Below are 27807 nucleotides of genomic sequence, written 5' to 3'. Positions count from 1 at the left end.
TTGTTTTTATGTAAATGGTTATGAAAGTGAGATGCAAGAAAGTTACCACATATGATTTAATACAATTTTGACTTCTCCTAAAAAAATGGTGAAGTCATCTTAATTATAATGTAACTAATTTAATTAAATAATTTTAATTATACTCTCTAATTAATCTTATTTTGCCACGTCCTCTTCACATTGTACTTTCGATAATAATTTAATTTTTCAAACAAACACTGTATTTCAGTTACGTTCTGACACGGATGTAAAAGTTATTTGCAAAAAAAAAAAGTAATTTACATATTTTAAATTCACTTTCAGATTGCCAAACACCCTCTCGTCAATCCGTGTCTACGATTATTTTTATTAAGAAATGGAGTGATAAGGTTCAACAAAATCTTACTGTTAGTCGTTGCAATCCCTAGTAAAAATAAAAAAATATAGCTATAACTAGATCGCATATAATTAGTCAATTGATTCGGAATTTTTGTAAGAGTGGTGTTAGGGGCACACCCCCTACCACACCACCAACCACAACCCCCTCTCTCATCGCTACAGTAAACCAGGCCTCACATGAGATTTTAAAAATTTTAAAATCCCATGTGAGGCCCGGTTTACTGTAACGATGGGAGAGGGTGCTATGGTTGGTGGTGTATCAGGGGGTGTGCCCCTAACATTATTTTTTTTTAAATACCCTTCCAAAGTGAGATCGGAACAGCACAATCCAATATTTTAACCCACGGTAACTGAACATAGACTACATCACATCAACCAGCATTTTTCCCAACAACGCGTGGAGTCGAGAAAGGTAAGCTAATGCATCTCGAGATCACCAACCCACGATCTCATGCTGACTTATCCATCACTTATTGGCCTCATCACACGTAGGGCTGCGTAATCGGCCTATCGGTTTCTTCGGTTTAGATCGGTTTGTTCGGTTTTCACTTAGCTATAAATGTTATATCAAAATTTAATTTTACCTCTAATCTGTTGATGAATAAAGAAGTCTCTTACATTTCAATTTATTAAAATTCATAAACTATTATATGCTACTGAATATTAGATGTAGAAATCAAAATCTTATTCCTACTAAAGATTACATAAATTTTTTTAGAGAACTTACATAAAGAACTAAAGTGATCTCAATATGATAGACAAAGTAAATAAAAAAATATGTAAATAACTTGGATGTTGGGCAGGGGCGGCCCCGAGGTTTGGGTTGCCCTAGCCCAATCCAATTTTGGTTGCCCCTTATATTAAAAATTTGTTACGAACAATAACGATAAAAATGAATACATATAATACCATTTAGCATTCTATATTGGGCTCAAACTGATAATATTCTCTTGCAAAATCAATATTCATATAAGAAAAAATTATAGTTGTGCTACAATTTAATTCAAAGAAAAACACTTCTCCTTGAATTTTTTGAAGCGAATTCTTTAATTAAGTCATCATACTCGAGTTTCTCGAAGTATTCATTTTCAATTGATATCATTGCCAATCCATTCAATCAATCTTGTGACATGGTAGTGTGAAGATAACATATATGAAATCACAACAATAAACTAAACTGATGCCGAAACAAAGACTTAGTAATATCATTATTATTAAAACAATCAAACAATTAATCTAGATAGCAATCCAATAATATGAATGCCATCAAATCAAAGTTAAATTGAGATTATAATTAAAACCAAATAGAAATATATCAGATTATCGTCCATTAGGATTTTCGAGTTTTAGATGACTAGAAGACATATTTTAAATTCACTTTCAGATTGCCAAACACCCTCTCGTCAATCCGTGTCTACGATTATTTTTATTAAGAAATGGAGTGATAAGGTTCAACAAAATCTTACTGTTAGTCGTTGCAATCCCTAGTAAAAATAAAAAAATATAGCTATAACTAGATCGCATATAATTAGTCAATTGATTCGGAATTTTTGTAAGAGTGGTGTTAGGGGCACCCCCCCTACCACACCACCAACCACAACCCCCTCTCTCATCGCTACAGTAAACCAGGCCTCACATGAGATTTTAAAAATTTTAAAATCCCATGTGAGGCCCGGTTTACTGTAACGATGGGAGAGGGTGCTATGGTTGGTGGTGTATCAGGGGGTGTGCCCCTAACATTATTTTTTTTTAAATACCCTTCCAAAGTGAGATCGGAACAGCACAATCCAATATTTTAACCCACGGTAACTGAACATAGACTACATCACATCAACCAGCATTTTTCCCAACAACGCGTGGAGTCGAGAAAGGTAAGCTAATGCATCTCGAGATCACCAACCCACGATCTCATGCTGACTTATCCATCACTTATTGGCCTCATCACACGTAGGGCTGCGTAATCGGCCTATCGGTTTCTTCGGTTTAGATCGGTTTGTTCGGTTTTCACTTAGCTATAAATGTTATATCAAAATTTAATTTTACCTCTAATCTGTTGATGAATAAAGAAGTCTCTTACATTTCAATTTATTAAAATTCATAAACTATTATATGCTACTGAATATTAGATGTAGAAATCAAAATCTTATTCCTACTAAAGATTACATAAATTTTTTTAGAGAACTTACATAAAGAACTAAAGTGATCTCAATATGATAGACAAAGTAAATAAAAAAATATGTAAATAACTTGGATGTTGGGCAGGGGCGGCCCCGAGGTTTGGGTTGCCCTAGCCCAATCCAATTTTGGTTGCCCCTTATATTAAAAATTTGTTACGAACAATAACGATAAAAATGAATACATATAATACCATTTAGCATTCTATATTGGGCTCAAACTGATAATATTCTCTTGCAAAATCAATATTCATATAAGAAAAAATTATAGTTGTGCTACAATTTAATTCAAAGAAAAACACTTCTCCTTGAATTTTTTGAAGCGAATTCTTTAATTAAGTCATCATACTCGAGTTTCTCGAAGTATTCATTTTCAATTGATATCATTGCCAATCCATTCAATCAATCTTGTGACATGGTAGTGTGAAGATAACATATATGAAATCACAACAATAAACTAAACTGATGCCGAAACAAAGACTTAGTAATATCATTATTATTAAAACAATCAAACAATTAATCTAGATAGCAATCCAATAATATGAATGCCATCAAATCAAAGTTAAATTGAGATTATAATTAAAACCAAATAGAAATATATCAGATTATCGTCCATTAGGATTTTCGAGTTTTAGATGACTAAAGGGAGATGAACTTTTTAACAATTAAACAGTATTACCTCTTTCTATCTTTCAACTTTGATAAGCTTCTTTTAAACTTATGGAGACCGTGAGAAACTAGTCAGAATGCATAACTGTGCCACCCAAATAGCTAAATCAAATCTAATTCACAGTTTCAAAACAAAAACGTAGACGAAACCGCCCAAACATCATAACCCATAATTCAACAACTAATATTCAGCCAAGATTCAAAATCAGAAATCTTAATTTCATTGCAAAACATCAAAACCCCAAATTTTCGTCCAAAAAAACCCTAAAATTATTTATTTAAAAAATTACCTGATTATGTTTCTTTGATGGACCGATCGGCCGTCGACGTCAATAAGTCGATTCAGATTCTCTCAGTCTTTTGGGTGACTGGATCGGACTGTCGGAGGAGGAGTCGGCGGGGTGGTCCGAATGATGGGAGCAGAGTCAGGAAGGAGGAGTTGGAGGCTGACGGAACAGAGAAGGCGAAATAGAGCGGTGTCTCCGTCGATTCAGATTCTCTCCGTTTTTTTTTTCTTTTTTTGTGAGCGGCGGAACATAGACGAGAAGGAGGAGAGGAGGCTGACGGAAATAAAGAAGGAGTTGGGTAGGGCTTTGGGTATTAATAAGAGTTTTTACTAATAGAACCCCTAACAATTTTTGCATAAAAGTCCTCTTACAAAGTCCACTTCGAAAATTATTACGGCTTGAGGGGTGAAGGATGTAATCGCAATGGTTGCCCTCGGCCCTGGGTTGCCCTAGCCCCGGGGCTTGGTGGGCTTACCCCAGGGCCGACCCTGATGTTGGGTATAGTTTCTATAAAATTATAAGTCTGATCCAAAGAGAAGTCTGATCCAAAAATGTATCAAACGAGGAGAAAAATCAAAAAAATGTTAGAATCAATATTATGGTTTAAGTTTCTTACATCCAAAGTGGCTTGGTACAAAATAGAAGAAGCGAATATGTAATAGAGAGGGATAGAGAACTAGAGATAATGAAAAGCTCTAGAATTGAAGAGGACACTATTGTTGGGATATTTTATCGCTATCAAGTTGCATGAGAAAAAATTATATCAAGCTGCAAAAGAGTAACTCAATATTAATTATAATGGGTCGGGTTTAAACGGATGTAAATAATATTAGAATGGGTAATACAATTCGGTCGGTTCGGTGGGTTCGAGTTGAAAAAACTTCAACCCGACCCGAACTCTAATAAAAACCGAACCGCATTGTTACATTTCAACTGATTCGATTGGTTTGTTCGGTTTGAACTGAACTATGCTCACCCATAATCATATGCCTTCAAATATTAAGTACTTACCAAGTAACAACAGAACGACGTAAAATACTCAATAGTAATTGTCACTAACAACCCATTATTAAAAAAAAAAAAGGTATACACTGAAGCGCAACAGGAAAAGTAAGAATCTTTCACTTCAAAAATGCTTTTCATTCCTACTAGATTCCATGCTCAAAAGCATTAAAGTTCCTAATCTTAACTTTGCAATACAAAAGTTGATGCAAATCTTCGAAAAGAGGCGCTCATGGCCTTTAACAAGCTCAAAAGATGAAGTTATACAAAGGCAACCAACAAAATTAGTTTTATATTAAGCAATAATGGACTCCCGAGGCATAAAGACAACAAAAAAACCAAATTAAAATGCTGTCACCATCTTGGTAGCGCATTTAGAGCTAATCATGAAGCTTGAGTTCCCATCCAGAGTACTGCGACCCAAAATACGCATAAAATAATAGTAGTTAGGAAAATGATGGGTGCCCATACATTAAAGATCCTCAGAATATGGGGGCACAAGTAGATTAGCATTACACCAAACTAAGCTAAAATATTACATATGCCAATAGTATAGGTCCATAAAATACTTAAAAGAGTAATCTAAGAAAACTTATAAACCAGAAGTTCCCTAAAAAAATTCTCAAGGGAAGCCTTTAGATGATGCCGATTTTGTTGGCAACATCAAGAGCATCATAATCCGGTGTCAGCCTCACATAAGCCTTCTTCGTTCCATCAGGCCTGCATCAAGGGAAAAAAGCATCAGAAACCGAATACAACAACAGAGCTTTTAAATGTTTCAGAAACCGAATACAACAACAGAGCTTTTAAATGTTTAGCGTCGGCTACATGAATCATATTCTTCCATTCAGTCTGTCTAGGATTTACCTACTCTGTCAAGTTACCCACCATCACATCCTTATCAATTGCATCCAAACAGATTCTCTTATGTCTTCTCTACTTCCTCTTTGCTCCCTTAAGTATAAGGTTAATTGCAAAAAGACCCCCATAATATCACACTCTGGAACTTAATAACCCCTGCAGTTTTCTTTTGGCATATAGACCCGTACATGGAATTTTTTTCCTCTTTTACCATCAGATAGATTCACTAATTTCACCCCGGTTATTCTTCTTTCGATCATTGGCTAAACCTAAATTTTGTACCGTATCAGGCCGTCCTATTAGTACGTCGAACTGGGCCGATTTATCAGATTCTAATATTCTTGACTGATTCGGTCGAATATGTAGAACAATCAATAGTTATTAATTATTATTTGTAATTTCTGACCAATAAAAAACTTGAATCCTTTATATCAAAAAACAAAGGGGTAATATCTGCCAAAATTTCACCCAGGGTAAAACAAAACACAGGGTAAAAAGGTCAAACAAAATTTCACCCAGGGGGGTCTATCTACCAAAATCAAATTGCAGGGGTCATAAGTTCCGAAGTGTGATACTAGATAGGGTCTGTGTAATTATCCATTAATTATAATCATATCAGTTATCACCTTTCCTAATTGGTCTAGTGGCCATACCAAATGAATATTTCAATTCCAGGAGGAAGGACATAAAGTGCTGATGAATAAAAATTCACTGACCTGATCAGAGTGTTAACCTTCCTAGTCTGGATATCATACATTTTCTTCACCGCCGCTTTGATCTTTTTCTTGTCTGCCCTGATGTCCACTATGAAGACAAGTGTGTTGTTGTCTTCAATTTTTTTCATGGCAGATTCCGTTGTCAAAGGATATTTGAGAATCTGATAGTGATCAAGCTTGTTTCTGGGGGTTGCGCTGATTCTGGGATACTTAGGGTTTCTATCCTTCTTCAGAGTCTTAGGACGATGAAAAGTAACAGAAGTACGAATCTTCTTGACCTTCTTCTTAATGGTTGAAGCCCCTGATTTGACAGCCTTGGCAACCTTCAAGGCCTGTGTCTTGCCATCAGCTTTCTTTGCGGTAGCTGCAGCCAGAGAGTTAAAGAAGCATGATGACAAAAGCTACAGAAACTCTAACAACACACTACTTTAAACCATAATTGGAAATCAGAAGAGGAGGCCAGAAACAGAATATGCTGGGTATAACTATCAATAAATGTAGTCACAGTATCCTAGATAGATCCTACACAGTAAAAATAAGACATTTTCCATCTGAATTCAAAAGAAAATTTTTACCAAAGAGGTACAACTATGTGCATTTTTTTCTTAAGGGAGCAAACCATGAAGAAAAATAAATCACTATTTTGGAATAATACAACAATAATAGAATAATATATGATATATCTGGCAAGTGGTGATTAAGAAAACGTTATTTTTCTTCAAGGCAATATCACTTCAAGAAAAACTCATGTCATAACAAAACCATCCAACATTTTGTTTTCTTCATTGAGCAAGAACATTAAAATTTAAACTTTCATATCCTTCTCATGTCAAAAGTATATTGTTTGTACAGTCGGCAATATACTATACACTTTTGTGATTAATCTGCTTCCAAATGCACTTAGCATAGTACTCCTCCATGTTGATATCAAAAATTGAACTCAATTTTGACTAAAGTATTTTGACAAAGATGTAATTAGCCAAAAAATATTTTTTTTCTTGAATCCATGTCTTTCATCTATAATAATAATGAGAAATTTTCAAAATAGACCCTTTTACAATTTTATTCTCCAAAATCGACTCATTTCAAATTTATTTACAAAAATCGACCTAATTTCGATCACATTAGTAGCGCAAGCTGAAATAGGGTCGATTTTAAAAAATCGCTTCTTAGAAAGTAAACTTTTGACTTAGTTAAAACCGGGTCGATTTTTGCGAATATGTTTGAAATGGGTCGATTTTGGTGAATAAAATTATAAATAGGTCAGTTTTGAAAATTTCTCCATAATAATACATGTCCACTACCAGAATGAAACAAGACCCTTGTTCTACAATGCAATAAGTTTTTTTTTTCCTTTTTAACTTTTTTAACAAGTAGCCTATGTTACAGCTCGGACCTCCCGCAACCCAACCTCACTGCACTAGTGCATAACCAAGCTTTAATGACAAAGAAGAGTAGTTCTGGGTTTCAATGATCCTAATAATAAAATATTTATTCAATTCTTTAAGGCAATTACCATGCCTTGGGCAATGCGATTTTATATACACTATACGAACAACTTCAAAAAACAACAATACATACACTAATCAAGGTTGTTGATAGCGGATCGCGACGCGTCGCGGCGTGGTACCGCTTAGGCTATTTCGGGCTATTGCGGCAAAATAGCGGCAAATAGCACACAGTCAAATAGCGGTCAAATATAAATATATTTAAATATTCTAAATAATAAGAAAAATCATGGGCAAAAAACTTTCTCTGTTTTGCATGAAAGAAAGAATTGCAAATCCTGTGCTATGACCTCTCCAGCAAGATTGAACTATGGGGAGAAAACTCTCATGCTCAACCCACATAGATAAAAATTCTAAATGGCATTCCTATTGACATCCTCTTTAATTAAACTAACCAGTTAATTGATAAGCTTCTTGTATAAATGAACTATGAAGAAATTCAAGAAACTGTCACCGGAGGGAAGCTCGTCGGAGACTCGGAAGTCATCGCTGGAACCGTGCAAGTCACTAGGAGCTGGGGCTGGAGCGGAAGTAGCTGGAGCTGGAGCGGAAGTTGCTAGAGAGAAGCAATCGGGAGGCGCTGGAGCGGAGACTCGGAGAGAAGGAATCGTTGTGGGAATCGTCGTGGAATCGTCGTGGAATCATCGTGGAAAGAAGGAATCGTCGTGGAATCGGAGAGAGAGAGGCGGAAGTCGCTGGAGCAATCGGGAGGCGGCTAGGGTTCGGGAGTGGGAGAGAAGGAATCGTCCCGGGAAAGGGTTTAATTGTAATGAGTCGGGTTCGGGTCAGGTTCGAACCGAAAAACTTCATATATGTGCGATAACGGTTTAGCGGGTTTAGCGGGTTTAGCGGCTTTAACCGCTTTTACACGCTATTCGAATGAATAGCGGATTTTCCTGCTTAAGCCAGCCGCAAAACCCCTATGCATACCCCTATGCATAGGGCTGAAGGGCCGCGACCGCTATTCGCGCCGCTATGGCCCGGCTATTTACAACACTGACACTAATATTCTAGATATTCGTATGAACCTTCAACTTGCCATTCTTTTAAGTAATTTATGAAACAACTCACCTATTTACAATTATCGTGGATCTCTTTTTTTTTGACTTTATAACAATGATGGTTATTTAGAAGTTGTAGTGTTTTCTCTTCTATCTCATAGAATCCCCGGTTCTAAACAATAATAATTTTCACTATGATTGTAATGTCTCAGAATATCACTGTGATTGTCATTTAGTAATAATTTAGTAATAAGAAAACATCAACACAACTCTAAGATAAAAAGACAAAATAAAGAGTGTAGGCATACCTTTAGCAGGTGGCGCCATCAGATTATCAACAACAGCTTCTGCTAATAAACCAGCTGCATATGAAATAGCAATAAGTCAGAAATGCAAGGCGCAAAACTAAAAAGATAAAAGTGCCACAAAAAGAAAAGATTCTAATAACTGTTGACCCAAAACACAGTCGGGAACGTTCAAGGGTGAGAAGAGGATAGTATTAAATTCTTTGGTTAGGTTTGGTCTGGGGTAAAAAAAAAACAGACTACAATTACCTGATTTCATGTGAAGTGACAGCTTGTGCAATAAAAAGGGCCAAATGCAAACTAGGTTGAGTAATAAACAATCATACCTAACCCAAAATCCTAATAGCTTGTTTTCTACACTACACAGAGAAAGAACATCTTAAAAGATATACCAACAAAAAGATGGAAAGTTCACAGGTGTTATTATCATTATATCATTCTTTAAGACGTGTCACCAATTTATCGGAACTACACCCCTTAAACATTCTATGTTTAGGTATTAAAAATATAGGCTGATCTAAAATGTGAATATTATATAACTTTTCAGATATATGTGTCAAATTTTTCTTATTCTATTATACCTTTAAAAAGATCATTAAGAAACTTATTTACTCTGAAGGCCATTGACTATGAGTACACATCCAAGTATAAACATGCTAAAACTTCAGTAATATTATTCATAGTTCCAGAAAGTGTTAAATACTATCCTTTAATGATCATTGAAACCCAACAGTTAACTCTGCTCCAAAATTCTAGAAATCAACCAAGTTTTTGAATCTATGCGCTAATTCTTTGAAACCAAAGTAGGACTGCTTGTTTTGGTCCATGGTGCAAATTTATGGGGTACATGCTTATAAAAAAAAGAGTTGAAATGAAGGGGTAAAAAGAGATTAGAACAAATAGGTGAAGAGTAAAAATGATTGGATATTCTCCACAATATCACATGGAAGACATGACAGGTGACTACACCATTGATCGGTTCACCGTGAAAATACCATCTGAGAAGTGAAGATCGGAGTTCCAGCACACTTTTGTCTCTCTGGGGAAGAACTACCATCCAAGCTCACATGAGGACTAAGTGAATGTTGAATCATAGCCTTTCAAGACTTTCCAGATTCACTAACACTCATCTAAGGCTAGAAATGCCAACAATTTCTATCCCCGAACTTTCAAGGTACTTAGAAAATACCAAGCAATCACTCTAAGACTAGTTTGGTTTACCACAGTCGAAAATCCAATAAACCAACATCCTGCAAATATCAATCTCATGCTAAAAATGGAAAATCACAGATAACCCGCTCATCTGTAGCGTTTATCACTCTCAGTAAATTTAGTTGAACTATCACTCTGATTCGCATTTTGAGAAGGATAAGTTGCATATAACCCCCTCTCTCTTCGTAAATGAGTTGAGGGGGTCTATCTGCAATGTATCCAAGTAATTGCTCTAATATATAAACACCCTAATCATGCAGAGCCAAACCAAGATATTTCTTTCAAATATTAATCCAAACTATTGCTCCATGGACATTTTCACAAAAATCATCCACTTGACATGAAAAATAATTGAAAGCAAAATCGCATCCTCGTCATAAACTCTTATCAAATCCTAACCCATACCAATGCAAGTAACACTAATTCGATCAAACAAATAAACAAACAGAGAACGCTATTGAAATCAAATCCTAGAGGGTTGAGACTTACGCTTTTGGATCGGATGCTCGCGGGCTCCCCTCGCTCCTCCTCGATCGGCCGCGGACTGAAAACCCTAGCTGCTCAAGGGTTTTAAAGAAATTCGATGAGGGTGCCGAAAATGGATCCTGGCCGTCTGATTCACGATTTAGGATTCTAATTTTTTAGTGGGCCGTTACTTTCTAGTTATTGTTAGGGCTCGATACTTGGGCTTCTTCCACGTAAACTAGCTTTATTTTTTAGAGACACCATGTAAAATATCTCCGATGTAAAAAAATTATTTTATTTTTATTTTTTTTATTGAATCTTGTTCTCGGTTTGTTTGGTTGAGAGGAGATAACGTTGCACCATTAAATCTGCACTCAATTGCATATTTAATATGATTGATTAATAATATTTAAATATCAATTGTAAATGTTGTCATACTTGGATAAATTGAAGAAAATATCCTCACACTAATAAACTTTGAGGAAATTGTCTCATACTTGGAACAAATTATAAATACCTCAAATTTGAAAAAAAAAATCAACGAAAATGCACTGAAATTTTTTTCTTTTTTTCTTTTTTTTCTTTCTTTTTTTTACGATTTTATTGTAATAATTCCCACGTTTGACGTAATGCACACACCGTGTGCACCAGAGCACTAGTAATTTTATAAGAAAGGAACTCATTGGCCTTAATAAACACCCTTAATAAAAACATTAAGGGATTATTATCATGTCATCTATCCATGCCATCAATGGTAGAGCCACATACAACAAAGTGAGGGCAAACACTCCACACTAAAATTATCTTGTTCTTGAGACCTAGTTTTGATACTGGTTTAATATTACCCCAGGCGTTAGCTGTTCTTGACGTACTGTCTCAATATTGCCCTCATTGTAAGTTATGGACCCAATTGTCCTAGCGGTCTTGGCTTCACCATTGCATGTCATCGTCAAATTAAGACTTGATCCATATTGTTGTCCGAAATTAATTAAGTAGTCTCACATTATCACATAACAGTTGACTTTTAAGAAAATGTATCTCTTATGTTTGCGAGATAATGAAATGTCAGGCCCTTAGTCAATGAGAAAAACATCAACATTGGTATTTTCTATTTTACTTCTTCTTGATGTGAGGAAAATGATAGATTGAGTCTGCAAAATTGAACTCGGTGTTGAGGGCCCCCTAATCTTCCTAGATATCTAGTGGTGATCTTCTTTTGAGATTACATAAGATACATAAGAAAAGCATCAGATCAACGATGGCGGGTTGTCAACCATCGCCACTCTACTGCCTAAGTAAGACTACTGATGATAAAAGTCAAAGCAATAGGGATTTAGGTTAGGGTCTTAAGAGGAGAATTTCATAGATCAACGTCAGCGGTTCCGATCCAAGGTCAAGATGAAGGATCCCTTTAAAACGAATGTCATTTAGGAAAATGACGACGTTAGGAAGATCACATCGTTCAGTGACTTAGTAGTATGACGATGATGATAGAAATGAAGGCACATCACTTGGTAGGCCTAAGTTAGGAAAACGAATATCATTTGGGGAAATGACGACGTTAGGAAGATCACATCGTTCAGTAACTTAGCAGTATGATGATGATGATGATGAAAACAAAAGCACATCACTTGGTAGGCCTAAGTTAGGAAAATAAATATCATTTGGGAAAATGGCGACGTTAGGAAGATCACATCGTTCAGTGACTTAGTAGTATGACGATGATGATAGAAACGAAGGCACATCACTTGGTAGGCCTAAGTTAGAAAAACGAACGTCATTTGGGGAATGATGATGTTAGGAAGATCACATCGTTCAGTGACTTAGCAGTATGATGATGCTGATGAAAACAAAGGCCTGAGTTTAGAGTGGCATATTTATACTGATTGCCTATGCATGTCAGGTGCTACAGTGCCACCATCCTAATAGCCTGCAAGTAAGTCAATGTGTCATAACCTCATTGGCCCAGGATGGTATAATCATGTAAGTTATGAAAGCAATCAGAGAGATTGGTTACCCAATTGATATCTCCTAGCATGATATGTTGAGGTTATGATACGATTTGGATTAATCATCTCCAAATAGGCTAACCACCATAAAACCAAGTATGGTTTGTAGGGTTGACAAATTGAAGTTTGATTGATTTCTTGTTTTAAGAAATGGATTCGATCACTTAGTACGAATCCCTTACAATCACTCACACTCTCTCTCGATTACAGAGGAAGAAAAGATTGATTTGACTTCTCTTTTGTTTAAAAGTGGGTTCTTGGTGGCGAAAGGATACTTCTCTCGATGCTCAAGCCGAGATTGCTTCCCGTTGACGATCAGAATAAGATCACACAAGCTTCCGACGGTCAGTCGATGATCTCCTTTTGCGCAATAGCGAAAGATCAAGGTTCCAAAGTCCAAAAGTCTCTCCCTGAATCCCTTCCTTCGTAGCCGCTCATGGCTATTTATAGGGTTTCAGCACGTAACCAACATGCTAAAATTGTAGGTAGAGGGCACAACTGTCTCCTTTAATTCAACCCACGTCGGTTAATGGGCCGAAACGTGCTCCTGAAGCATAGCACATGTTGCTGACTAGGTCTTCAAACTATTACAGCTGGATCTCTTGAGGACAACGAGCCTCACTACATTATGAGGTTCATCAGATAGAACGAGCCTCAATATGCAGCGAGGTTCGTCTTCTAAGGCCAACTTTGCAGTATAGCGAACTGTCTTCACTGACATCATCTGACGAGCTTCGTATTCACCAACGAACTTCGTCTTCGATAGCTGAGTCTAACTGTATAGCAAGTCTTGTGACTTTCCTTTTAACGAGCCTCATTTAAGCTTTAAATCTGGTGATAAGCTCCGAACCTTGTATCCAATGACGAACTCCAAGCTTTGCTTCCAATAACGAACCCTAAATCTCATATCCAACGACGAACCCTGAACCTCGTATCCAATGACGAACTTCAAACTTTGTATCCAACGGTAAACTTTGAACCTAGCTTCGCTGGGTGACGGGTCTCATCTTTGACCAAGACGAGCTTCGTTCCTATGACGACCCTCATCATATTTTGAAGTTCGGCATTTTTTAATGCCTACAAAACCCCCTTCAAAGTTTTCAGATTTGAATTGGGCTGTATGGAGTTTGAAACACTTAGAATCTTACTAGAATTCAGAATATTGTTTCTAAGCTTAACTGTGTTATGGATTGAAAATATTTCTTGAGATAGATATATGGGTAAGCTATACAGTCATTTCTTAGCTTTGTCGTTAAGAGCAAACATGATAAATCTAAACTTAATCGCATCCTTAGATAATTCTCTAATCTAAATCATAAGACAAACTTTCTCAAACTTGAATATAAAAATGTAAGCGTTTTGGAGTCATTTCTAAGAATTTCAGGAGCATGTTTATGAAGTACAGTTTGAGCTCAAAATTATCTCTATTGATATCAGAAAGCCTGATACAAGACGGGATTATGTTCCCAGTGGGATAACATATGTCTTGAAGAATAAGTAGATTAGGATTTGTCATTTCTTTAGTTTCAAAAATTAGTTCAACATAGATTAATTGATTGGTGTTATCACTAATCCAAACTTATATACACCAAAACAAATTCTTTTTAAATTTTTTTAACAAACAAGAAAATTAGGGAAAATCTAAAAATGAAGGTTAGTTAATTTTTTTGGAAAAAAACTAAAAGACCTAAAAGATAAATAAGATGAAAGATAAAAGAAAAACTTAACTAAACAAATCAAGAGCAACCACTTCAAAATAAGGACCTTTAATTCTAGAGTTAAGCCTAAACTCAACTGTACCAACTCCTAGCCAAAAACTCCTTGAGTGAAAAAATTTAAAATTTACTTGGTCAGTTAGCTAGGTAAGGATAGTACTAGAGGGAGACCAATGATCAATTAAGTAACTCTTTTCGTACGAAGCACTTTACGTAATCCTTGTACGTTGCCTTAGACACCAACAGATTTAAGTAAGTTTAAATCGGTTCACTTAAGGATTTCTTGTTCATTAATGAGCTCGAGTCCTTACGGACTAACGTCTAATAAGTTTTAAACGGCTTGAGTTTGTATAGTGAGAAATCAGTGATTTATAGGCTAAGAAAAAGGTGATAAAAATCCTCACCTTATATTGATCAAGGGGTATTTCCCTTAAGAGTATTTTTAAGTGAATGCTCAAATCATTTTAGTGAATTTCTACTAACTATATACAATGCAGTCCTAAATATTAAAAGCAACTACAAAAGGATGCAATTTTTTTTAACTAGGGTTAACAATCAAACAAATGTGAGAAAGAGAACTATTGCTTGAATTTATTATTTTATTGGTAGTTGTTCAACTGAAGGGTGAATTTTATTAGGGTCGACAAGAGAAAGTTTTTAGTTTTCATTTAGTTTCTTATTGTCTCTCTTTATGTCAAAAACTTAATTATGTTGGACAGGGTGGATTTGGGATAGCTTGAGGTCCCTTGATCCTCTTTGATGGTTGATCGCTCCGAGGGAAAGAAGATTCCTACACAAATGAGAATGTTAGAGGGTCGGAGTTGGATTCTCCAGTGGTTCCTCTGATGATTAAGTTAGTGATGATCTTAAGGGAGAGAAATATGTGAAAGAATATGTTTTTAGGTTTTCTATCATAGAGAACAGTGTACCTTCATATAGAAGACAATCTGCATAAGCATGGTCTATGTAGTCGGCTTAGTCAACCACCACTTTACACACATCAGCAGTTGGTGGTCCGAGTCATCCTTACATTTAATGAGACAGTGGCAGAATGACTAAGATGCTGGCAAAGTCCGAGGAGTCATTATGACTTTGGCAGGGGAGTAATGATGGCTCTGGCCATGCATTTAATGCGACGGTGACTAGCTGAAGTTGCTGGGGAAGACAAAGTAGACAGGTTCCCCCGTAGTTCAAGATGCCTTGCTAGGTCTGAGTGGAGATGTCTTTCATCTCAGTTCTTCAAGAGAGTCAGAGTAAGGATGCCTTTCATCTCGAACTTTTGAGAGAGTCAGTGTGAGGAAGCCTTTAATCTCAAGCTTTCTAGAGAAAGCCCAAGTGAGGAAGCCTTTCATCTTAAGTCTCAAAGTTGCCTAGTCGAGACACGTGTTGTCCTCTCAAGAGTAGTTTATACTTAGCAATTTCTATGATATAATATTATCCCCTTACACTCGAACTACAATGAGCCATTGGAGAAGAAGTGGTTCATCGCAAGCATCAGTTTGATAAAAGGGAGTCAATTTAGGAGTCCATGACTACCTAGGCTAGGAGATTGGAGATGTTTCTGCTACCTCATGATGACAAAATCCTCGCTGAGATGCTAGATTTTGGCATGCATCAAACCCTTAAGAGCTACTTGCACATCAGGGGCTCTTTAGAGCACGAACTTTACGTTCAGTTTGGGCATGCATGGGAGCATTATTTCAAGCTCTGAGAAGAGAAGGAGGCCCAGAAGTCTGTCCGAGAAGCAACCAAATTAAGGGTGGTGATGAAGGAGAGCGATCTAGTAGTGCTGAGAAGGGGTCAAGTTGACTAGAATGAGATGTGGAAATGCAGGACAAGAAGATCAAAGGTATGCTCACTGTAGCCAATTGTCGAACATGCTTGTCGAGGCTGAGACCCGGGAGAGCAATGATGCATATGAGCGGGCTCGATTAGCTTGGCTAGACGCTAAGGAGATGAGCATTCGACTAAACGAGGAGGAGACTGAGCAAGAAAGCCTGAGGTAGGAGGCCATCTAGGCTGCTCTGGAGGCCGAGCAATAGCACAGGTCATTCCTCCCTGAGATCTTCGGCACTATAGGGTTATTTCAACCACTTGGAGTCTGAGGCTTACCGGTTCAAGATTGTATTTTTCATTTTTTAAATTTTAGTATTGTATTTTTCATTTTTTAAAATTTTAAGAAAAATTGAAGACCATTATTTTCGATTAATGTTGGGTTTAGATTGATAAAGACCTTCTCGTTGAAGATCATTATTTTTAAGAAATTTTAGTTCACGCACAACATTCTTACTATGAAGTGAGACGATATAGTGAACACGTCATTAATGGGTATAAGTTTAAAACAGTGGCGACTGATGATAAGAGGGTAACACAGAATAGCAAGGTGTTGATATTAAGTGATCACACAGTCAATTATATCCGTGGTTGGATGGGGGTAAAGTTGATGAGGGGCCGCTTTCTTCCCAGAATATTTAGTTCAGAGTTGAGTGGCTGAAAAGGCTGCACATATAGAAACTCGTGTGAGGACGGGGACTGGTTCCCCCGTAGTTCATCCAGCAATCAAGTCAGCTGGTGAGCTTGAGTAGGCAAAGTGAAGAACTGTTTGAGTTCTTGTGTGTGTGAAATATGATTTGCAGAAGGAGCTCGGAAATAGTGTTTTTTACGTTACCTTGGTATTTAGAATAATGTCCCTATTTATACTAGTGGTACAAGGGGTAGAACCGTCATTGTGGCTGAGCATATGATGGGGGTGAAGAAGCATGGGCTGACGGTTGAGTCAGCTCCTACTTTATAAGTGTCGGCTGACAATTGGAGGAGAGATCACCTCAGCATTAGTGATTTGAAGCATGGCGGTACCTACATGGTCCAATGAGTCATGAAGGCTATCAGGGCTAGAGGCATGAAGCGCCTGTCATGCGTTAAATATGATGTTTATACGTTGCCAGTGGGAGAGGCTTAAGGCTGAAGTCGTCTTTTAGCTTCGCCGAGAAGTAACGTCTTTCGAGTCTCCCTTGTGAGTCATCGAATAGCTGGTCGAGTGGGCTCATTGCGAGTCGTCTTCAACAAGAGGGTTGACTAGTACAACCTTTTGAGTCGACATTGTTCGCGATGAAAATTGCCTTCATTGAATTCATTGTTATCTCAAGTAATTGCTTTTTGGTTACAAAAGTGATCACACAGTCAATTATATCCGTGGTTGGATGGGGGTAAAGTTGATGAGGGGCCGCTTTCTTCCCAGAATATTTAGTTCAGAGTTGAGTGGCTGAAAAGGCTGCACATATAGAAACTCGTGTGAGGACGGGGACTGGTTCCCCCGTAGTTCATCCAGCAATCAAGTCAGCTGGTGAGCTTGAGTAGGCAAAGTGAAGAACTGTTTGAGTTCTTGTGTGTGTGAAATATGATTTGCAGAAGGAGCTCGGAAATAGTGTTTTTTACGTTACCTTGGTATTTAGAATAATGTCCCTATTTATACTAGTGGTACAAGGGGTAGAACCGTCATTGTGGCTGAGCATATGATGGGGGTGAAGAAGCATGGGCTGACGGTTGAGTCAGCTCCTACTTTATAAGTGTCGGCTGACAATTGGAGGAGAGATCACCTCAGCATTAGTGATTTGAAGCATGGCGGTACCTACATGGTCCAATGAGTCATGAAGGCTATCAGGGCTAGAGGCATGAAGCGCCTGTCATGCGTTAAATATGATGTTTATACGTTGCCAGTGGGAGAGGCTTAAGGCTGAAGTCGTCTTTTAGCTTCGCCGAGAAGTAACGTCTTTCGAGTCTCCCTTGTGAGTCATCGAATAGCTGGTCGAGTGGGCTCATTGCGAGTCGTCTTCAACAAGAGGGTTGACTAGTACAACCTTTTGAGTCGACATTGTTCGCGATGAAAATTGCCTTCATTGAATTCATTGTTATCTCAAGTAATTGCTTTTTGGTTACAAAAGATCCGGTCTTTTTTAGATCCGGTTACAACGAAATCAAAGAAAAAGAAAAAAGATTACAACTTTCCTTTCGAACGAATTGCGAGCTCCTGTTTTGCGGTTGCTCGCTTGTGTGGGTTCTTTGCCGACGCCGGGGTTAATCCGTGGACCACCGCGCGATCTAGATCCGGTCGGATCTACACGATTTGACGGGTATTATTTCACGAAGAAAATAATAGCCGGGGAGGATTAATTCACCAAGGAAATAATCGCCCTTAGTTCTCGGGATCAAAGGCCAAGCTTTGATCCGGAGTATGATCTCGTGTAGATCTCAGATCTGATCCCTCTCTCTCTCGAACTCCTGCCTTTTGTGACGTTGATGCTCGCCGAGAACCAGATCTGAATGTTCAAGTCCTCAAGTCTTCAAAACTCCAAGCTCGATTCTCAATTCGGCAGAGTTTCGGCTCTCAAAGTTCCAACCTTTACAAATGAACCAAGGGGGCCTATTTATAGGCTCTCTGAACTGTGCCCTGGCCGGCACTGGGCCGAGCCACCTATGGGTGGCCGGCACTGGGCCGAGCCACCCATGGGTGGCTCGGCCTTGGCCGAGCCCCCCTTAGGCGTTGGGTTTTCGTCATTTTGCGTTTTCGGTTCAATCCGTGATTCGGTTGACTTAGACTCTGATTTGTTGTTCTGATTTAGCAGTAAATCCGATTCCTGATTTGGCAGTAAATCCACTTCTGAGTTCGAGTCCGAAACTGATCTTGATTCGATCGTGATTCGTCCAGGTCTGCCCTTGGTTGGATGACTCGTTGACTCTTCGAACCCTTGGCTTGATTCCACACGCGAATGGATGTATTCCGTTGCTTGCGTGCGATTCGTTAACCTCGTCGCCTCGTTGGTTCGTCGGTTTATGCCGAACTGTGCTAAGGGACCTATAAGCAATTTTATATGCCTACAGATACCCCCTCCAAAGTATTTCAGCCTCGTTCTTTTATAGAAGAGTCTGGAATACTTTGGATATGATTGTCCCAACCTTCAGTCGGTGTAACGGGACCTTAGAATGGCTTCTGTTCTTGATTCCTTCAATCCTCCAGGCTATTCGGTGCTTTATCGAATGTCTGTAAGAGTTCCGGTGCTACATTTATTGTCTGACCGTTGTCGGAATATTAAACTTGAAGTCGATTCCTGATTTCTTAATCTTTAGCTGACCATCGATTATTGGCGTTGAGTCTTTATTTGCGACGCGTTGTCCGGCGTAGTGTTGTTGAGTTATCCTTAAGAATATTTATAAAAATATTCTCCAGGAACTTCTCAACCAAAAATAGGGAATAGTTTATACTCATATACCTTATTGGAGTAATTTCTGTGCCCAAATGAGCTAAAACGGCTTGATAATGAGCCAAAAAAGGCAGTAATTAGGCTCAAAAAATCTTCTGATCCTTCCGAATATGTGGGAGAGGCAAGAATAAACCAAGGACTGAACCCTCGGTCGATTTGAAGTTGTTTCGATGCTCGATCCAGCTTCAATTTGAATTCTGGTTCAAACCAGGTCTGGTCCGGTTCAACTTGGTCTGGTCCGGTTCAACTAGGCTTGGTTCAACATTATAAAAAGGGGTCTTTTTCTCCTCATTAGGGCCGGCCCCCCTCTCTCCCTTATTTTTGGATTTCTCTTCCCTCGAGCATCCGTTCTCCCTCAAAACTTCATAGTTGCATTAGATCTAGTCTTCCTTTGGATCCTTGACTGAGAAATCCCTCAAAACTTCCATATTTAGAATTTCTCTCAGGCCCCTCGAACGCGTGTTTTGAGTCTCTTTCAAGATCTGATTTTTATTGGATCCACGAGCTTTCCCTCAGGTAAATCCTCAACCATTTTAGCATTTTTTATGCTTAATTCAATTTATGAATTTGTGGGGTCGCATGCGAGGGTTAGGATTAAGATTTGGTGCGTCGAGCTCACTTTTCAGGGGGGAGAATTGCAAAAAAGAGGAACTTTTTCTGGATCTGATTCCTTAATTTATTTTGCAGGTCTCTATGTCTCGTATTGCGAGGGGTCAATCCTCTACCGCGTCGGTTGATGGCGCGCCTCCCTCTTATGCTGGTGAGCTATTTTTGGAAATTTACAAATTAGTCCATTTTTTCTTGGAAATTTACAAATTGGTCCTTTTTATCCCCATTTTGTTCTCCTTGGTGAGGCAATCGGGAAGAGCCTTGATTCTCCTTGGCGAGGATCGACGCTTTAAAGATATGTTTTGCTTGGTCAAAACCATATCTCAAAATCAATAAAGGGGGCGTTTTGACGCTGCATTGTGCCTTATAAGGCAGGGATATATAGTCGATATACCCTATCTTATAAGTGCATAATGTGGCCAAATCGTCTCACCCTTTATAAGGCAGTGACTCTATCTTACCCATTCGTAGGATGAGTTCAACTTCCTTTTATGATTGAGACTAACAACTGTTTAAATTTTTGCTTCCAGTGGAATATCCTTCTGGGGCGTTCTCATCTCACGCAGTGTACGGGCGTCGTGGCGAGTATTATTCGACTTCCGACGATTTTTTCCCCTATCCCAGTTACTCCTCGGTTTGCTTCGGGCACGTCGACAGAGGTTGCCCAAGTGGTGAAGGAAGGTGGACATCGAGCTCTTCGCCAGTTGATTACAGATGCGCCCCTCGTGAAGGATGCCAGTTCGATTCAGCCTCTCAGGAAGACCGACTTTTTATTTGGCGACTCTGCCAGATATCCGGATGCAGTGTTTATTGATGCCGAGCAGTGGCTTCATAAGACTGGCAGTGGTTTCATATATTTGCCGAAGATTCCTCGGCATCGTTCGTTGACTGAGCTCAGGCGTCAGGCTGTGACACGGGAGATGTCGTGGCGCTTGAAGGAGGAGCATGAGAGCGTTCACTGCGGCTACATCACTCATCAGGCAGCTCCTGGTTCCAGCAGGAGTCATATCACTGGATTGCATCCTGGAGTATTGGGGTTGGATGCACCGCCGCGTAACGAGCTTCTTGCCTCTGCTTCTACTTTGAAGAATCGCCTCGCTGCTTTAGGACAGGAGATGCCTGCGACACGCCACAGGTTTTGTGGTTGGGTCCATTCTTTGGACAAGCTTTGGTGGACTCGCATGATGAAGTACGTCTTGAGCCGATGGAGCGAGGAGTTGCACGCTTGTGGTCTGTATGCAGCCGTTCGTGCCACCATGTATGGTTTGCCTGTTAGCGCGAAGCATTTCTTTGCTTTGTGCGAGCTTTATACTCCAGATTCGAATACTTTTTTGACCCGGCAAGGGGAGTTGGGCTTGGCCCTCCATGAGATGCACAGGATTTCTGGTTTGCCCATGGGACAGATGCTATATCAGGAATATTTTCCCTCCAACCAAGAATTAAGTCAGCTGAAGGATCGCATGCCCGACCGCTACGAGACTTTATGGGACCTCACATGCCACTATCATATCGCTTTGGCGCAGTCTGAACCTTTAGCAAAGAGGGCTAAATCCCATGTGAGCCAGAAACAGTTTGCGTCTTATTTGTTCAGAAATATAGAGATCAATTCTGGCGAGGCTATTTGTGAGTTGGCACCACTCATTCCTTCAGGGGTTAATAGTCTACTGAAGAAGGTTGATGCTCATTCCTATACCATTAGCAGTCCTGAGAGTGGTTTTCCTACAGGGACCAAGTTTAAATCATTCTTGTGGCATGCGACCGCGCGATTCCGACCGATGACCCTTCTCGCCGGTTACCTAGCTATCTGGTTAAAGAAATGCGTGGTCCCATATCAGTCTAGTGATATCTTGCCATTGGAGGTGCTCTACCCAGCAGTTCAGCTTGCCTACAAAAAGGAACTTTCGCTTCTTCCGGTGATGGTGGCCAACATTCATCGAGGGCTTCGACAGATTTCTAGTGCTTTTACACGGAAGGAAAGTGAACTACCGACTCAGATTCCTACCATTAAGGTGGAGCTTCCGTACACTTATTTGATAGCTTGGTTCGTCCTTCATCGTTCTGATATGATGTCAGTACCATATGCCACAGACCCCTCCGCTCCCCTACTACAGTTGTTTGAGAATGGCAAGTGGGAGGGGCGAGGATTCCCTGACGTCAGACAGCAGCTACAGGTCCACAAGTGTTGGGCGTTTTCCACTTATTTTCAGTAGTTCTCTGGCCGATACGGCGAGTGTCTGATTGATGAGGAAAAGCCGAGGGGGGTATCGAACTCATTTAGACGTCGGCTGCTTTAACTGGCTGGTGAACATCAGGCCGGGTTATCTGACTTTCCGGGTGAGGAATCAGTGTTTCATAGAGCCATACCTACCCTGCTGATTCGCTTGTCAGTTTGGCTATGATCAGCTTTATGTCGGGAATCCACGTCAGCAGCTTCGGACCCACGGCGGTTTGGTGGACGGTCTTCGTGCATGGTTATGGACAGTGACGGGCTGTACTGGTGCTAAGTTCAGTCTCCCGAGTACTGAGCGGCAGTTGAACCTCACTTTCTTAAGCTGCAAGTGGTTGTTAGCAGCTAATAAAACTGTCCCCGTAAAGCCGATTGCAGAGCTAGAGGCTGAGGAGGCTTCTCAGACTGATTCTCGTATGATTTGGGAAAATGCTCGATCATAAAGGACACGGCACAAGACTCGTCGGATTGACGAAGAGGGAAAGAAGATCTTTCATTCTGCTGATGAAGCTTCAGGCGGAGATCTTGAAGATCACGAGGACTGTTCTGATTGAGGTCAGTTTCTTACTTTTTCCCTTTATCTTTCAGAATTATTAAGCCTGACAATGGTTTGATGTTTCAGGGACCACAGCTGACCAAGATAAAGAGTTCCATCCTTCTCCCCAGGCGAGCTAGGCGGAAGAGATTAGCCCGCAAGCCGCGTGCAGTTTCGCGAGCATCTGATATGGATTTGGCCAGTGACGATCCTGCCAGTGATGGAGTTAACATCTACCCTATAGACCAATCTCTTGATCATTCAGAACTTTGACTCATGCTTTTCCATCTCTATATAGGAGAGCATGGGGAGACAGAGATGAGTCTTGATCCTGTTTTTCATGATTTTACATCTTCTGGCGAGCCCGACTCACCGCACCAGGTAGAAAGGCCTGCAGAAGCTGGCGACATTAGGAAGACCGTCAATGTAGGACCCGATTTGATGAATCCAGGTACGTCTACCATTAACAATACACAAAGGAGTTGAATGATTTGGAATTCGTGCATTCCCTAATTGTCTCTATGCTTCTTGCTCTTTTAGATAATTTGCAGGAGGCAAACGTGGATCTTGGGAATAGAGAGGCTGACGCACCTATAAGAGGTAACTCATTTCTATTGGTTGTAGTCTCTTTATTCTTCTTTCGTACTTATATCCTCTTGTATCAGATTTCTCGACTGATGATTTTGACGAGGAAGGCTTGCTTGTGGACACTCCGATGCTCCACTTTATGTATGGCTCTCCTCAGATTGATGACCAGTTGCCTGGAGATGTATTTCTTGAGTCTACGCTCCCTAAGAATCCCGAGGATGGTTTTCCCGAAGGTACGTAGCTCTTCTCAAGTTAATTATAGGACCAGTCAATTTTTTGACTAATGCAACTATAATATGATGCATCTGAGAATTCTATTTTGTATTTGACAGGAGCTTTTGTCGAGACTGATCCTGTTGAGCCGGCTGTGAGACCAACTACCCCTCCAGCCGTTACACCTCCACTACCCCCAGTGACTCAAGGGGAAGAGGGTATAAATTGAGCTATTGAGAAATGTTATTTATTTCTTCATCAAGGCTTTTGACGGATTTCTCTTTTTTTTTGTGTAGGGCTTCCTTCTCAGCTTCACGTCCTTGTGCAAGAGTTATTATCGGACAGCGACCCAGAGAAGATTGTCATCTGCATAGAAATCTGCTCCTTCTTCTCCTTTGTGAATGCTATGATTGGCAAACTCTTCCACGGCGGACTTTCCCTTCACCAGTTTAAGCCATTCCTTGATCCTAAGATAAATTCAATAAGGGATGCAGGATACCCGGATCTGGCGAAGGCTATAGTTGATGATCTTGACTGCCTAGAGCATGAGCTTTAGACGTTTCGCGAGCTCCGGGATGTAGGTGCCTCTTCATTCATTGCTGCCGAGTTTGATACTCGCTTACAGACATGGCGCGATACTCGGTTTCTTGCTGATCTCGACATTCAGGTGCAGCGGGACCGGGTAGATCGAGTTGAGGCTAACCTTACTATTAGGTCATCCTCACTCGACGAGCTTGATTCTTCCATTGCTTCTTGTGAGACTCAGATAGACCAGCTCCGAAGAGAACTCCGTGAGAAAGAGGAGACTTTGAGTATTCTTCAGATGACGAAGATACAGGATCAGCAGGCGCACACCGCTTTATCTGATGAGTTGAAATCTTTGAAGCAGAAGCTGACCGAGACAGAGGAGGTTGCTGCGAAGACTTTAGCCACCAACGAGGAGTCCATCAGAGCCGAGCTGAGGCAAGCTTATGATGAGAAGCTGTCCAAGCTTAATCAGCAGATTTCTGGCCATGCGCTTGATGTATGATTTCATTTGCTGAATGTTTTGACTTTTGATCTTTTTAGTGGAACTGGTTTTTGTCTTTATCTTTATTATGATTCCTCATTCCGTTTGAAATGATTGACCATAATTCTTTTAGGATTTTTGGCAAACCCTCAGCCATCAACGGATTTGATTAGCCTTTACCGACTACCGTTTGAGTCGGGCTAGCATGCGGATTGTCTAAATCCGTTCCGCATGTCACGTTGTGCTAAGAGAGTGAATTCTCTGAGACTTTCGCGCTATGATGTTGAATACATAGACTTTACCATTTGTTACGGGAATAGGCTACCCGGCGACACGTGTTAGGTGTTGACTTTAGGATTTTTGGCTAACCCCCAGCCTTTAACGGGTTTGATTAGCCTTTACCGACTACCATTTGAGTCGGGCTAGCATGCGAATTGTCTAAATCCGTTCCGCATGCGACGTTGTGCTAAAGGAATGAACTCCCTTAGACTTGATGCTACAATTTCAAATATGTAGACTTCGCTATTGTTATGGGAATAGGCTACCCAGCAACGTGTTTTAGACGCTGACTTGTCCCTACTTAGGCTTCGGGATAAAATTCCCCAGAATCGAACTCTGGTGTCTTTTTCTTCGGAGAAAGACTAAACCAGCGACGCGTGTTAGGCGTCGGCATATCCTTTCTTAGGATTCAGGATGAAATTCCCCATGCGTGTAAGGCATAGATTCTGGTGTTATTAATAACAACCTGTCACAATGTTGAATATGTGAACGGGTGTTCTTTTTAACGGTTAAGAACTAACCGGCAGCGCGGGTTAAGCGCAGACTTATCCTTGCTTAGGTTTCAGGATAAAATACCCCAGAATCGAACTCTGGTGTCTTTTTCTACGGAAAAAGACTAAACCGGCAGCGCGTGTTAGGCGCAGACTTATCCCTGCTTAGGATTCGGGATAAACTTCCTAGGATGAATCCTAGATTGATAGATTCTTAGAAAAGGTTGGTGCGGGAAAGGAAGAATTTTATATTCTATTTCCCGGTCTTCTTTTAGGGTGAAGGCGAACCTGAAAACAAGGAAGGAAGAATTTTATATTCTATTCCTTGATTCTGGAAAGGAAGAATTTTATATTCTATTTCCAGTACAAAAGAAACTAGAAGTGGGATCTCCACTCCGAGAATCTGGAAAATCTAGATAAACTTACCTTTTATAGACTCCGAGAATCTGGAAAATCTAGATAAACTTACCTTTTATAGGATTGGTTATCTAAAGATGAGTTTTTTTCGTTTATCGAAATGAAATTTCAACTTTGGTTATAACCATGAGAAGGCTTAACCAAAGAGAAAACGAAAGGAGTTCTTTCGTTTATCGAAAGGGGACTCTGAACTGAAAGTGGACCTCTTGTTCATGGAGAGAATCAAGAGGACCAGAAGGACACTTTTGGTGGACTCACTGTCAGTTGAAATTGATCAGTGAGGGATTTTGGTGGTAAAAAGAAAGATTTTGGGTTATCCTTTAGAATATTAAGTGTAATATTCTTCGAGGAACTTCCCGGTAAATGAGTTATCCTGAATGCACTAGGGATAGTACTTTTTCAGGAACTTCCCATTTATTGGCATTAATTGCCTGGCGCCCTCTTGAGTAATCAGGCGATATGCGCCGTTTGAATAGACTGTGTCTATTACAAACGGTCCTTCCCATTTGGGTTCGAATTTACCTTTCTTCTTGGAGGTGAGAATTATTGGTCGGCGAGCAGCGAGGACCAGATCTCCTTCCTTGAAGCTTCTCTGTCGGACTCTTTTGTTAAAAGCCCGAGATATTCTGGCTTGATAGAACTCAATGTGTTGTTGAGCTTCCAAGCGCTTTTCATCCAACCTCTCGAGTTCTTCGAGACATTTTTGATGCTGTTCTTCTGTCGTCATCTCGGTTGCGAGAGCGATCCGAAAGGATGGGATTTGAATCTCCAATGGTAGCACAGCTTCACATCCGTATACCAACGAATACGGGGTGGCCCCTGTAGGTGTGCGTATGGTGGTGCGATAAGCCCAGAGTGCTTCACCGAGTTTATCGTCCCAGTCTTGTTTATTGGTCTTCACGAGCTTTGACAGGATCTTAATGATCGTCTTGTTGAACGCCTCCGCTAATCCATTCGCGACGGGATAATAAGGTGTTGATGAAACGTCTTCAATTTTGAACTTGTTACAAAATCTGATGAAGGCGTTGCTTATAAATTGCGGACCGTTGTCATGAATGATCCGTCTTGGCACGCCGTGTCGGTAAATGACATGATGCTTGATGAAATTGATGACGTTGTTCGTCTTTACTTCTTTAAGCGGAATTGCTTCAGCCCACTTTGAGAAGTAATCCGTGATCGCCAGAATGAATCGATCACCTTTGACTGAAGGAGGAAAAATAGGACCAACAACATGTCTCGAACGGCCAAGACGTGGTTGACGTGTGCAACTGTTCTGACGGTTGATGCATATAATTTGCATGTATTTGACAAGCATGATACTCTCGGGCGTATTCGATTGCGTCACGAACCATCGTTGGCCAAAAATATCCCATTCTCCTGATGCGGTCATACAGCTTGGGACAAGGCTGATGCGCACCACATTCTCCTTCGTGTGCTTCCTTAAGAACTTCTTCTGCTTCTTTGTTCGAAAGGCATCGGAGTAATAAACCATCGTACCCTCTACGGTATAACGTATAGGTCTCAGTATTATAGAAGAATCTTGGTACTCTTCGGCGGATTGATTCTCTTTCTTTTATGTCGTCTGGTAAAATACCATACTGGACGTAGTCTATGATGGGAAAACGCCAATCTCGGGACTCAGACCCAATTTGAGTTGAATTCACCTCCTTGGCGTTTATGTTTCCATCGTCTTCCTCTTCAATATCCATATCGTATATGGGTATGCAGAGCTGATGCGTCCTTACTGTGACTAACAACTCTGTTTCGGGAGGCTGCACAAGTAAAACCGCTAGTGCTGCCAGTGCATCCACATAAGCGTTCTGGAGGCGGGGGATATATTCAATGAAAAATTCTTCAAAAGATTCTGCCATTTTGATGG

The 27807-nt window shown here is 40.0% G+C and overlaps 1 protein-coding gene across 1 annotated transcript; it reads right to left on the bottom strand.

Annotated features, from left to right (window-relative positions):
- Positions 1-4844: 4844 nt before the first annotated feature.
- LOC109828226 (60S ribosomal protein L23A-like) lies at positions 4845-10715 on the bottom strand. The gene is made up of 4 exons (XM_020395256.1): positions 10603-10715; positions 8905-8958; positions 6088-6451; positions 4845-5230 (listed from the first exon to the last, which is right to left on the bottom strand). Exons 2-4 carry the CDS (start codon positions 8921-8923, stop codon positions 5146-5148), a joined length of 468 nt encoding a protein of 155 aa, XP_020250845.1. The 5' UTR covers positions 8924-8958; positions 10603-10715; the 3' UTR covers positions 4845-5145.
- Between the last annotated feature and the right edge of the window lie 17092 nt (positions 10716-27807).

The sequence above is a fragment of the Asparagus officinalis genome, unplaced genomic scaffold, assembly GCF_001876935.1.
Source record: "Asparagus officinalis unplaced genomic scaffold, Aspof.V1 AsparagusV1_Un863, whole genome shotgun sequence".
NCBI lineage: Eukaryota > Viridiplantae > Streptophyta > Magnoliopsida > Asparagales > Asparagaceae > Asparagus > Asparagus officinalis.
The sequence above is the reverse complement of the archived record's forward strand: the minus strand, read 5'-3'. Positions and strand labels throughout refer to the sequence as shown.

Bases quoted from the DNA above. Each gene is read 5' to 3' on its own strand.
- LOC109828226 (XM_020395256.1), bottom strand. The intron at 5,231-6,087 runs GTCAGTGAATTT...CCCTTGATGCAG, and splicing joins AAGGTTAACACTCTGATCAG to GCCTGATGGAACGAAGAAGG.